This window comes from Notamacropus eugenii, chromosome 3, assembly GCF_028372415.1.
Source record: "Notamacropus eugenii isolate mMacEug1 chromosome 3, mMacEug1.pri_v2, whole genome shotgun sequence".
NCBI lineage: Eukaryota > Metazoa > Chordata > Mammalia > Diprotodontia > Macropodidae > Notamacropus > Notamacropus eugenii.
In genome coordinates, this window is record NC_092874.1 from 185,018,687 (window position 1) to 185,032,617 (window position 13,931).

Below are 13,931 nucleotides of genomic sequence, written 5' to 3' on the forward strand. Positions count from 1 at the left end.
TCTCCTCTTCTGTCCCTTTGTGTTTGTCTTTTTCTTTCAGTCCTGGGGTAACACAAATTTGGAGTGGGGATACTCCTACTAACCACTGAAACTCCTGGACCCTTAGAAGTGATCATCTTATTTACATAAAATTAGTTACCATGACACCTTCAAGCTTTAAGAACAAAGCATTTACTTAAAAATAAAGCAAGAATAAGAATAATCTTGTCATTTATTCATCAGATAGGGAAATTGGCAATAGGTAAATATTACAAGTGCTCAATAGAAGTCAAAGGTGAAAATAATATTTGCTCAATAAAAGACCAGAGAAGGATTAACCACTGTTTAATCACCTTATAATCCCTAAATCACCCTCTCACACCAAAACATAAAATGCCTGTAGGGGAAAACGTCATGTACCTTCTCTGCAACTTAGATTCAGAAAGTTTCCTGAGACACTGAGAGGTTAAGTGAATCGACCAGTGGCACATAGGCAGTATATGTTGGAGTGAGACTAGAATTCAGCTTTTCTTGACTCCTAATCTTTTTCTCGTTAAACTCTGCAATTCTGACTCTCCTGAAAAGCATTATTCCCCTCTAAATAGAATTTTCTTTCCTTTTAATTAAAATTAAAGATTTAATAGTTTCTATGTTGAAAGAATGTAATACATGAAACCTTCAAATCATTGTTGCACTTAATTTTCTTCTTGACTGATGAATTCGTATCTGCTTGTTTAGCTGAATGCTGGGTTGAGTTCCTCTTGGAATCTGAGAAACTTGTTTCTCTTGACATATTTTCTTCTCTTGAGTTTATTACCTGGAGGGAGACCAAATTTTACTTTATTGAAAGTATGAGATAATCACTACCTTCCTCTGCCCTTACCCACTTTGAAATATTCCTCTGTAGGACCACAAATGTTAACATTGGAAATATGCTGGAGATCATCAGTGAAACCCCTTTATTTTATAAATGAAGAGCCAAGACTCAGAGGAGAAACAATCTTCAGTAAGTCACATAAAAGAAGCTAAAGTGAAATCCTGAGGATATTCACCCACTGTGCTTAGCTCTAGGGATTATCTTCACATGGATCAAATATTAGGAATGTTTGGAAAGTCAACTAGGTGTCCATTATATTTCTAGGTCCCTCTCACAAAGGTATGAGTAATAGAACAGTGACTCCTCTTCATATATTTGCTACCTGTGTGATCTTTTGCCATACACATTGATCCATCATTTCTTTGAGTCTCAGTTTCCTCATTTGCAAAATGATGGAGTTGGATTAAATGGCTTTCCTCTTACATCCTGCCAAGTAAAACACAAGCTCCTTGGATGCAGTTCCTGTCTTTTTTTCCATTAAGAGTATTAAAAATAGGGGGTGAAGCAAAGATGATGGAATGAGAACACGAGCTCACCTAAGCTCTGTCACAAATTCCTTCAAATATTTCTGAAAAGAGAATCTAAACAAATTTTAGAGTGATGAATCCACTAGGAGACAGAATGCAGCAGATTTGAGCCCTTGACAGCCCGGAGGGTCAATGGGAAGGATCTGTTACATGGGGCGAGGGAGTACAGAGGACATAGACTACACCAGTGCAGACCCCACCAAAGCAAAGCTGAGCAAGGAATGCTGGGGCAGACTGCATCAGAGGTAGTAGTGCAGATTATCAAACAAATCAGCACAGGACAAAAGTTCAGTGGAACTGAGTGAGAGACAAGCTCAGGATTCTTAGAAATACCAGCAGCCACCCTTGAGGCTATCAGCTCGCAGATTAAATGTCTGTAAGTCACCTACTTGAGCTTCCAGGAGTCAAGATAGGACATCCCCAAGTCATATAGTTGTGGTAAAAACACAAATGCATTTTTGACTCAGTTTAATTCATATGCATATACATGAATCCATAAACATATATATGGATATACACGATATTCCATGAGGCAAAGGAGCTTGGACGACAATCAAGGATCAATTACCCAGCAAAACTGAGCATAATATTTCAGGCAAGAAGATGTACATTCAATGAAATAGGGACTTCCAGACCTTCCTGATGAATAGGCCAAGCTCAACAGAAAATTTGATCTTCAAATACAAGTCTCAAGAGAAGCATAAAAATGGGAAAAGGATCCACATGTACAAAAATATTCATAGTAACTCTTTTTGTGGTGGCCAAGAACTGGAAAATGAGGGGATGTCCATCACTTGGGGAATGGCTAAGCAAGTTATAGTATATGAATATAATGGAGTACTATTGTCCTATAAGACATGATGAACAGGAAGACTTCAGAGAGTCGTGAAAGGACTCTATTTGAACTGATGCTGAATGATATGAGCAGAGCCAGACTCAGCACTCTATCCACTGTGCCACCTAGTTGCCCCTTCAATAAAGATATCATTCTAAAACTGGGTGCCTGGAAAGATATTACCCTCAACAATAATAGATAAGATCAGAAGAAGGGATTTTGGGGTACAACATTCTATTTTGGATGTGTTGAATTTGATAGGTCCTTCAGGACATGCAGTTTGAGAGTGACAACCTGAGAGTCAGTGAAAAACTGGAGCCAGAACTTAGGTCTCCAACTCCAATTCTAATTTTCTGTTGAATATAAGACAACCTGCTGAAACTGACTGAAATGAAATGCTCAGTAGATTTTACTTATGTTTAATCAGACCAAGAAAATGGCTACCCCAGGGCAATCCAGGTTAATGTTTGACTCTGCCGTTTAACAAGTACAGTCCCATGACAATGCATGGAAAAATTTAAACCAGTAATTAAAAATGAAAATCAATCATTTGCAGCTTATTTCTGCTTTTTATTTATTCCTATAACAGAATACATTTCACGTAGATTTTCATTTTTAAGCTAAATAAAGCAGGTGTTTTTTAAAGATAGTTTACATATATTGATTTACCAAGCAAATATGCACTAAAAGGCATGGATGGGTGATGATATGATTGAATGAATGTCAATGAGATCACAGACAGAGATACTGAAATATTTATGTATAAAAGTGTATGATTATTTTTTGTTCCAAACTTGTGATTTCATTTGTACAGGTTTCCCAGTAAGAAAACTCTACCAGTTGTTTAGGCACTAAAAAAAAATAAGTGACTTTCACAGAGTCACAGAGCCAGTCCAGTTGAGGACAGAGGAGAACCTTAAAGATCAAGTTGATCTCCTTTATTCCACAAATGAGGAAATGGAGGAAGTTACCTGACCTCCCCCAAGTCATATAGTTGTGGTAAAAACACAAATGCATTTTTGACTCAGTTTAATTCATATGCATATACATGAATCCATAAACATATATATGGATATACATATACATATATTAGACACATAGACACATAGAAAGATAATAGGACAATATTTTTATGTTCCTGTATGTACTTCCAAGTATATATGCATATACATGTACACATACATTCAGATCTAAAAGTTTTACATGCTTCTACTTATGTGTATAAAACAACTCGTAGGCATTTATTAAATACCCACTATGTGCTGTGGCATGCTTTAGTCACTGGGGATACAAAGATAAACATGAAATACATACTTCCCTCAAAGGACTTACTTTACATCTGGGAAAACAGCATTTTATACATATAAACAAACACAAAATAAATATGAAGTCAGTACAAGTATTTGGAAAGAGGAAAGGTCTTTTGTAGGACCAATGAGGAGTTTATTGCAATAGTCCAAGGAGAAAGGTGTTAAAGGAATGAATGAGGGCTGTGGATATGTGGATAGAGAGAAGACAGTGTTGGTGAGAAATGTTAAAAAATAAATTATAGATTGGAAAACTGTTTGGATATGTGTGATGAGTAAGAAAAAGGAGTCAATGATGATTGTTCTTATTGCGTTGTTTTTCAGTCATGTATGAATTCATGTATTTTTTTTTTTTGGCAAAGATACTGGGGTGGCTTGCCTTCTCTAGTTCATATTACAGATAAGGAACTGAAGTAAACAGGGCTAAGTGACTTGTCTAGGATCATTCCAGTAGTAAACATCTGATGTTGGATTTGAACTTGTAACCAGGCGTCTTCTTGACTCCAGACTCAGCACTCTATCCACTGTGCCACCTAGCTGCCCCTTCAATAAAGATAGCATTCTAAAACTGGGTGGCTGGAAAGATATTACCCTCAACAATAATAGATAAGATCAGAAGAAGGGATTTTGTGGTACAATATTCTATTTTGGATTATTGAATTTGATAGGTCCTTCAGGACATGCAGTCTGAGAAATGAAACCAGCTCAGGAGAAAAAAGTAGGGCTTGAATAAATAGATATGGGAATGATCTGCATAGAAATGATCATTGAAAACATGAGAGTTGAAGAAGCCCCAAACTGAGAAAGTAAAGAGAAAAAATAAGATGGACCAGAAGAGAGTTTTGGAGTGTACTGGTAATTATCAAGCATAACATGGATTAAGATCCCTCCTAAAAGCCTAAGTAGTAGTCAGATAGGCAGGAGTGAACCTAGAGAGAGCAGAGAGAAGAAATTATCCAGGAGGAGATGGTCAATAGTATCAAATGCTTCAGAGAAGTAAAGAAATGAGTACTGAAAAGAGACCACCAGATTTGATAATGAAAAGATCTTTAGTAAATTAGATAACACCAGCTTCAATTGAATGTGAGTTCAGAAGACACACTGCAAAGGATTTAGAAGACAGTGAGAGGAGAGAAAGTAAAGGCACTGATTGTAGACAGCTTTTTCAGGGATTTTAGCTGATAGATGATGAGACTTCTAGGGTGATCATAAGTAGAAATGATAGATATGGTGAGGACTTTTTAAGAATAAGAAAGAATAAGGTGTGTACATGAAGGCATCGGAAAGGAGTGAGTATAAGGAAGAGGGGTGACTGAACATTTCAGAGAGAATGGGAATAATGGTGATGACAATTTAGTAAAGAAAAAAAGAAAGAATAGTATAGGTAGAAGGTCTGGCCTTAGTAAGCAGAGGGTAATATCACCAGAGATTGGTGTAACAGAGACATAATGAAGAATGATGCTAGAAGGATATAAGATGAGGAGGAAACGAAAGCAGGGAGCTCTTGGTAAATTGACTCATTTTCTATGGTGAAGATACAAGTAATCAACAGAGAAGGCTGAGCGAGGAGATAGATGGAAGGCTTGAGGAAAGAAGAAAAGGTTTGGAACAGTTGCTGTGTGGAATGCCTTAGGAAATCCATTAGGGAAGAGTAGTGGAGTTAAACTTCACTGTAGTAAGGTCCCAGATGATCTTAGCTAGCATAAATTAATAGAGGATTCAGTAAAAGCAGTTTCTTGATTTTATCCAGATTGATTCAGCAACTAAGATCCCATCTTTTGCAGGAAACTTTCTCTAACACCTCTTAATATTTGTACTTTCTTTGCATTAATTATTTCCTATTTGTTCTCTATATAATTTGCTTTGCATATATTTGATTGCTTGCTGTCTCCCCTATTAAACTGTAAGCTCCTTGAGGGTAGAGACTTTCTTTTATTTTCCTTTGGTATCCCCAGTGCCTATCACAGCGTCTGGCACACAGCAGGTGTGCCTCCTTAATAAAAGTTTATTGATTGATTGACTGATGTGAGCAGATATAGGAAGGGCTGGCCATTTGTGGATAAATCTGTTTAGTCATGAAAAATTGTGGATATATCTATTATGTTGTTGCAGGGTTTCCCTGTGCTTTGGTGTACCAGTAAACATGCCAACATACTCAGGGGAGCCTCCTACCACAGGTTCTTAGATCTTCATTAATAAAAGGAAAGGCAACTTTTGAGGAGTTAACAGTCACTTCAGTCAAGCACATGTATCGATCCTTTAACCAAGCACCTATATCATTCACCTAGTTCAGGGGAGTCAACACCCTGAACCCCAAAATAATCAGCAGACATGGCTTCCTCTGACTGACCATAATTCAACAGATAGACAGTTGTCTGACCATAATTACTAGAGAGGGAAGCACAAGATCTGAGTTCTTAAAGTGGGGGCTCCTTAGTGGCTTCCCAGAGTCCTCATCTGGCACTCAAACCTTTTTACTAAAAACTAAGCCCCAAAGTAAAACCTCATCTCAGAATCTTTATATACTTTTTAGAACCAGAGGGCATCACATCCCTGGAGAACCAATGCCTCATTAACAAAAGCCTTGGACTTTCTTACAAATCTTTCCAGGCCACACAATAGGTGGGAAAGATCCTCCCCAGTCACATTCAAATAGAGACATTATATTTCTTGATTATACTAAAAGAAAAACAGCAAAAGATCCCATTTTACTTGCCATTACATTTGGGTAGGAAAAATGTTCACACTAACCTAATCACAGGTCTTTGGAGTAGTCTCATCAGCCAGTAATGTACCAACAATAACAAAATTGATTAATTAAGTAATATTAGATCATAAATATAGAGATGCAAAGGATCTCAAGGATCAACAGATATAGCCTTATTTTATAGACGAGGAAAATGAATCCTAAAAAAGTTAAAAAATTGCCCAAGGACATAAGCATAGAAGACAAGTTTTGAGCTCAGTTTCTCTGACTCCAAAGCTAGTGATATATTCATTTTTCTATGTTATTTAATTCAGCTAATTAAGAAAAATTACTGCACACCTACTCTACCCCAAACATTGTGTTAGGCATATAAAAAGAAATAGCTGGCAAGCTTATCATAGATAATGTGTTTATGATCTGCTAAGAGAGAACAGACAGTTCAAGTATATACTACAGAGTGATAGCCTGGAATTGGGGATAGAGAGCTAATATTTGAGTCAAGGAAACCTAGATTTTAGTCCTACCCCTTTCTACTTTTCTTATGAGTAACTTAACATCAGTGCCCCAAGTAATTCTCTGCAACGGTGCTGTGAAACAACTGTTGATCTGTAGTGATAGAAGGGATATTGTCTTTGGGAGTTTCCTAAATCAATGAAATTGTAGTTCTGGATCATAAAGAAAGAAACAAGATTATGACATAAAAAGATAATATTTACACAGCTGGAGAGAATTTTCGATGAAGTTCCAAGGAAAATCCAAGGTAGCTTCTGTTTGGAAGCATCAAGTGATTCCAGTATCTTGGGAAAAATCACTGTATTTGGAGTGAAGGTCTTTGCCTGGGTAACAATCACATATCTGACTGTATTACTTAGTGTATGTGTGTGTGTGTGTGTGTGTGTGTGTGTGTGTGTGTTCATCCTTTGTTGCCGAAGAAGACCATGCCATCAGAGAAATAATGAATGACTTGCACTTGACTTTGTTTTGAGTGAGGGAGGGCTGTGCAGGTCACCAGCCTCACTTCTCCTCCAGAGCCATCTGAATCCAGTGACCAGATATTCATCAGGATTACTGGAGATGACCCAGGATGAGGCAATTGGGGTTAAGTGACTTGCCCAAGGTGACACAGCCAGTGAGTGTCAAGTGTCTGAGGTAAGATTTGAACTCAGGTCCTCCTGATTCCTGCACTGGTGCTCTATCCACTGCACCACCTAGCTGCCATTACTTAGTACACTTTGATTCAAGGATACTATTTTCATTTGCCATCTGTTTATTACTTTGTAATTTTAATTCTCCTTATGCTTACAGCTACTATTGCCAAAGTTAATTCCCTGATATCGTCATATTATCATTCACCTACTTTTTACAGTTACCCTCATCCCTATTACTATCAGTGCCTTTGCTCTATGGGACCTGCTCAGAAATTAAGCAAATATAGGATGTGAGAAAGTGTCTTTGGAATAGTTGTGGGGTAGGTTGTGCAAGGAACAGAATAAAAGGGGCATAGGAATGAGGACCCCATTCACACAACCTGCCTTGGCTACTTGGGACAAATTATCTATCAAATAATCTACCAAAGAGCAGAAACAATACTGCTCACTTCAAAACTGATCTATGCACATTTCTCAAATTCATTTTAAATTACAAAGTAAAAACCAACAGCATAGATATATGTTTAAGAAACTGTGTGTAAATAAGGTCTTAAAATAAACATCATGTGGGTAATATGAAACATTTCCCATGACCCTTCATAATGTTTGTCCAAATTTGGGAGGCAGAAAAATATTTAATTCAAAATTCTGAAGATCCTTACCTATACTCAGAATTCAGCTTCAGCAGTACCACATTCATCCATCTGTTGATCTGTTAATATTGGAGAGATTGTCTTTAAATAGTCATCCTGTTGTTTTTAATCAGTTCAGTGATGATTAACAATCTAATCTGGCCGTAGTCCTGGACAAATAGAAATAAGTGATCTAGCTAGTGAAAACTTCTGGGAAATTTTTTTCATTCTTTTCCAGATTCCTCAATTTATTATAAGCCAATGTCAATAAAAATTCAGCATTTACATTTTCACAGAATTTTAAAATTATATTAAGTATATTGAAGTTCCTTCATCTACAAACTTAGCAAGATGCCTGAAATATGAATGAATTATCTGCTACCACTCAGCGTTTGTTTACTTAAATACTGAGAGAGGGATGTTTGTCTTATATATCTGCTCCTAGAGAATATCTCACACGGATTCTCCCAGGTATTTTAAGATATCCGATACAGAAAGGAACTCAAGAAATTCAGCAAAAAAGATAAATTTTTCTCCTGATACCTTTATATTTTAAGAAGATAAAACTCAATCACTTTCTATCTTAATACTAATATGAAGGCTTTTAACGTTTTTGTGTCATGAATAGTGTAGAGAAACATATGGATCCTTTCTCAGAATATTGTTTTTTTGAATCCATAAAATATAATACATAGCATTATATAAGAAATCATTTATCCAAATATTTTTTAAAATTCAGGTTATAGGGTAATCTAGGGTATATGCTGTCAAAATTAAATGCATTCTCTGTCCTGGTACATTGAGCTATCCTTTTATCATATATTCTGATTAGCTTCATAGCCTCCGAAATTTGGACAAGCATGATGAATGGTCATGGTGAATGTTTCATATTACCCAAATGATGTTTACTTTAAGACCTTATTTCCACCATACTTCTTTAACATATATCTATGCAAGCTTCTATGGGAAAGGGTGAAAAGAGCAAGACTTTTTCTGCTGAAAGTTTCATTAAAGGATTGTTTTTCCTGATGTCTCTGGCTGGGTCACAGGCCTTTCTTTACACAGGAACTGAAATGAAAATCAGTATCAAACGACTTAGGAACTCTGCTTGGTACTACAACCTTTGTCATGTCTAGTCTTTTTCTTATTTTCATTCTCTCCCTCTCTACTGGTTCATTTCCTACTGCATACACATACACATGCATACATATATCTCCCCCATTCTGAAAAAAAAACAAAACCTCTCACTTGATCCATCCTTCCCTGCTAGCTATTACTCTATATCTCTTCTGCCCTTTTTAACTAAACTTCTCCAAAAGGCCAGCTACAACGGGTGTCTCCATTTTTCGTCCTCTTACTCTCTTAATGCCTTACAACCTGGCTTGTGACTCTATCATCCCCCTGAAACTGCTTTCTTCCAAGTTATTAATGTCCCCTTAGCTGCTAAATCCAGTGGCCTTTTCTCAGTCCTCATTCTCTTTGACCTCTCCACAGCCTGTGACATTGTCGATCACTCTCTCCTTCTTGATAGTTTCCTCTCTCTAGGTTTCTGGGCCACCACTCTCTCTTGGTTCTCCTCCTACCTATCTCACTGCTCCTTCTCTATTTCTTTGCTGGATGCTTCTTTAGATCATGACCTGTAAATATAGGTTTCCCTCAGAGTTCTGTCCTGGGCTGTTTTTTTTTCTCCCTCTATAACCCTTCACTTGGTGATCTCATCAGCTCCCATGGATTTCATTACCACCTATGTGCTAATGATTCACAAATCTACTTTTCTTGTCCCAGTATCTCTGTTGACCTGCAATATCACATCTCCAATTGCTTTTCAGACATCTTGAACTAAGTAGGCATTTAATCTAAATACATCCAAAACAGACCTCATTATCTTTTCCCCTTAACCCAATCACCTTCTACCTTCCCCATTACTTTAGAGAGAAACACCATACTCCCAGTCTCTCAGGCTACCAAGGTGGGATTCATCCTGGCTTCCTCACTACTTCTCATAGTCCCCACTCTCCTCCATCAAAACTGTTGTCAAGGCTAATTTTACCTTTGCAGCATCTCTAGAATATGCCCCCTTCTCTCCTCTGACATTGCCACAGTCCTACTGCACACCCTCATCACCTCAAACCTTGGTTATTGCCATAACCTTCTGGTGGGTATGCCTGCCTTAATGCTCTCCCCACTCAGAGAGTATTCTGGGAATATAGTAGAGTAGATCAGAAAACTTTAGGGTTTCCAAATTTCCTCCACAAAAAAAGACAGAACATCACCTCAGAGTGAATGCAGAGCAGCAAAAATAAACAGGAGTTGGGGTAAAGCAGTTAATTGTCCTCCTAAACTTCAGAAGATCCCAGGAAAGACTCAACCTCCAGGGGTGGATGCTCAGCCTATGTGAAGTGCAAACACTTCCAGGCCCACTCTTCAGAATCAACAAGCCCTGGGGGCAGGTGGGTTGGGAAGGAAGCCTCAACCTCAGGAATTTTGACCTCATAGACAGTGTGGAGATTGCATGACTGAGCAGGAAAAGATTAAAAGACTTTGAACTGTTGAGGATCTCCTTGGTGGAGGGACATCAAGCACAGCTGTGCTGTCCTGACTCAGTCTCAGATTGGGGTTGTATAGGAGAAGGAATTAGCATATGCTTGATGAGTGTTGTAACAGAGAGGCAACACAAAAAGAGTTCTTGGAAGAACTTAGAACTTTAAAATCAGAGAGATCAAGGAAAAAAATAGGAAAAAATAAGAGCAATCCAAGAAAATCCAGAAAATTATGAAAAGAAAGTGAACCAATTAGAAATAGAGAATCAAAATTTTAAGGAAGAAAATAATTCTTCGAACACTAGAATTGGGCAAGGGGAAGATAACGATATTATAAGACAACAAGAAATAATAAAACAAAATCAAAAGAATGAAAAAAATAGGAGAGAATGTGAAACATCTCATCAGAAATGAGGTCTGATCTAGAGAACAAATGGAAGAGAGCCAATATAAGAATAGTTTGACTACCTGAAATTTATTATTAAAAAAAAGGATCCTGATATAGCATTTTAAGAAGTTATAAAGGAAATTTACCCTGAAGTTCTAGAACAAGAAGGCAAATCAAAAATAGAAAAAAAAATCCAGCTCTCACCACCTGGATGAGATCACAGGAGGAAAACTAACAAAATTATCATAGCCAAGTTTCAAAGTTGCCAGATTAAGGAGAAAATACTGAAACGAACATGAAAAAAGAAACCATTTAAATATCATAGAGCTACAATAAGGATTGCACAAGGACTAGTAAGTAATACATTGAAGGACCCGTAGACTTTAAATACTATATTTCATAGAGCCAAAGAGCTAGTGTTATGACGAAGGGTACTTATCCAGTACAGTTAAATATAATCCTGAATGAAATTTATGAAAAAAATGAATGAAAAAAATGAACATTTAATGGAATGAAAGACTTTAAAGATCTGTGGAAAAAAAACAGTAGAAGTTCATGGAAAAAATCAACTTATAAGATACAGGAGAAATATAAATTAAACCTTAAGGATCAATTTTAACGGACTCACTAAGTTCATATTGTTTAATTCTTATACATAAAAATGTAAACTGTGCTCTTACGACTGTCATCATTATTTGGGTGGTTTGGGTGGTTTGAAAGGCTTGTTTTGAGCTGAATATGGTGGGGTGATTCTAAAATAAATCATTGTGTAAGGAGAGGTAAAAAGGAGTAATTATCTCATACAAATGAAGCATGAAAAGAAGAATTGACACAAATGAAGCAAGTGAAGCAGGTAGTGCTGGGATCTTATTTTCATCAGAAATGGGTTAAAGAGGGAATAACATGTATTTAGAAGAGTATAAGTTTTTGAACATAAAAAGAGAATGAGGGAGAGATTAAGAGAGGAATTCTTACAATGGTGGATAGTTTAAGGAATAGGAGGGCAAGATAATGGCTAGAAGTAAAATAGAGGAATGAGGAGGGATAGGATAAAGAGGATGAGAAAGATAATGAGGAAAAATAAGAAGGAGGGAAATACACAAGAATAGCTTAGAATATGAATGGGATGAATTCATTCATAAAATAGAAATGGATCAGAATCTGAATTCAACAATTTGTTGCTTTCAGGAAACACAATAAAAAGAGAGAGCCACACCACACAGATTAAATAATTATGTAAAAAAAAGGATAGGAAGCACAACCTGAAAATTAAAGCTAAAATAGATTTAAATGTAAGACAAAAATAGGGAAACTACAGGGAAACATACTAGATAGTATGAAATATCTGATAGTGTACCTGCCAAAACAGATACAAGAATTACATGAATATAAATATAAAATATTTTTACACAAATAAAGTCAGATTTGAATAATTGGAGTAATATTTATTGTTCATAGAGAGGCAAAGCCACTATAATAAAACAAATGACAATTTTAACTAATCTATTAATTCAACGCTATCCTAATTACATAAGTAAAAAACATACTGAATTAGAAAAAATGACAATTCATTTGGAAGAACAAAAGGTTAGGAATTTCAAAGAAACTATGGGGAAAGGGATATAAAGGAAGTAGAATCAACAGTTTCAGATATTAACCTATGTAATGAGGGGAAAACATTGTTGAAGTGTAAAATGGATAATTTTGGTTCTTTTAAATTAAAATTTTCTTAGAATAGAAGGAATGCAAAAAATTGGGAGGAAAAGTGTTCATTGACAGTCTCTCAGATAGGATATGATTGTCGTGTAGAAAATGAGCTAGTTGATTTATAAAAACATGGAAAGATTTGGAACTTCAAAGGAAGATGTTATCCACCTCCAGAGAAAGAGATGACAAGTGGAAATATGCATAGTATGGTCTCATATATGTATGGATGTATATTTATGTATATATATGTGCATGTTTATAGATATCTATATGTATGTGCTTGTACATATATGTATGTGTGTGTCTATATATGTCTATATAGATCTATATAGACATATATATGACATATATATATATCCACATTTAATTGGAGCTTTCTGAAGGACAGGAGAGGGAGAAGAGAGTAGGAAAGAAAAAATAAAGTTCAAAGTGCACAACAGAGAACAAAAGAAAGTCTAGAAGGAAGCAAAGAAAAGCTGGGCAGCTCTGAAAACAAGGTGTAGTATTTATTATATGGGTTTTCTTGAAATGGAAAGTTATTATTTTATACTGAATCCTCTTATGTTCTGCTGCATACATGGAAATGTTCTTTTTCCTCTTTTAAAGTTTAAAATGAATCAAAGTTTATAATGAATATTATATGATGAATTATATAATGAATGTAATAAAAGTTTAAAATGAATAAAAAGTTTACCAAAAATACTCACTCAACTCTCCATTCATCCACTAAATGGATTTTCCGAAATCATAGGTCTAATTGTGTCACTGCCCTACTTAAATAAACTCTGGTGACTTTCTATTGCCCCAGCAGCAAATACAAAATGCTTTGTTTGGTATGCAAGGTCTTTCATAACTTAGCCCCACTCCTACCTTTCCAGTCTTTTCCTCTCAATATATACTCTCTGATTCAGCGCCATTGACTTTTCTAGGTATCACACAAACAAAACATTCTCTTGGTTCTTGGAATTCTCTCTGACAGTCCTCCATACCTGGAATGATCCCACTTCCTCTCTGGATTGCTGCTCCTCCCTAGCCCTCATTTCTTTGAAACCATCACTTTCATATTTTTTATGATGCAATTTTATTCCATTACATTCATATGCCACAATTTGTCAGCCATTTCCTTACTGATGAATATTTTTTAGTTTCTAGTTCTTCATTATCACAAAACTAGATGCCATATTTTTGTATGTATTTTGCTGTTGTTGCATTGCTTTTTTGTTGTGACCAACTCTTTGTGATCCTTTTTGGAGTTTTCTTGGCAAAGATGTAGTGGAGTAGTTT

General features: G+C 36.2%; 1 protein-coding gene across 4 annotated transcripts in view; it reads right to left on the minus strand.

Moving 5' to 3' along the window:
• Positions 1-12,308, minus strand: part of LOC140533612 (solute carrier organic anion transporter family member 1B3-like) — a 93,716-nt gene extending 81,408 nt beyond the window's left edge. The window contains exons 1-2 of one of the 4 annotated variants that reach the window (XM_072653563.1): positions 8,043-12,308; positions 656-796 (exon numbers count right to left, since the gene is read on the minus strand). In XM_072653563.1, the coding sequence (XP_072509664.1) occupies positions 656-772 (117 nt within the window). In that variant the 5' untranslated portion in view covers positions 773-796; positions 8,043-12,308. The remainder of the gene's footprint in view (positions 1-655; positions 797-8,042) is intronic. The other 3 variants (XM_072653564.1, XM_072653562.1, XM_072653561.1) reach the window with 3 other exon arrangements.
• Between the last annotated feature and the right edge of the window lie 1,623 nt (positions 12,309-13,931).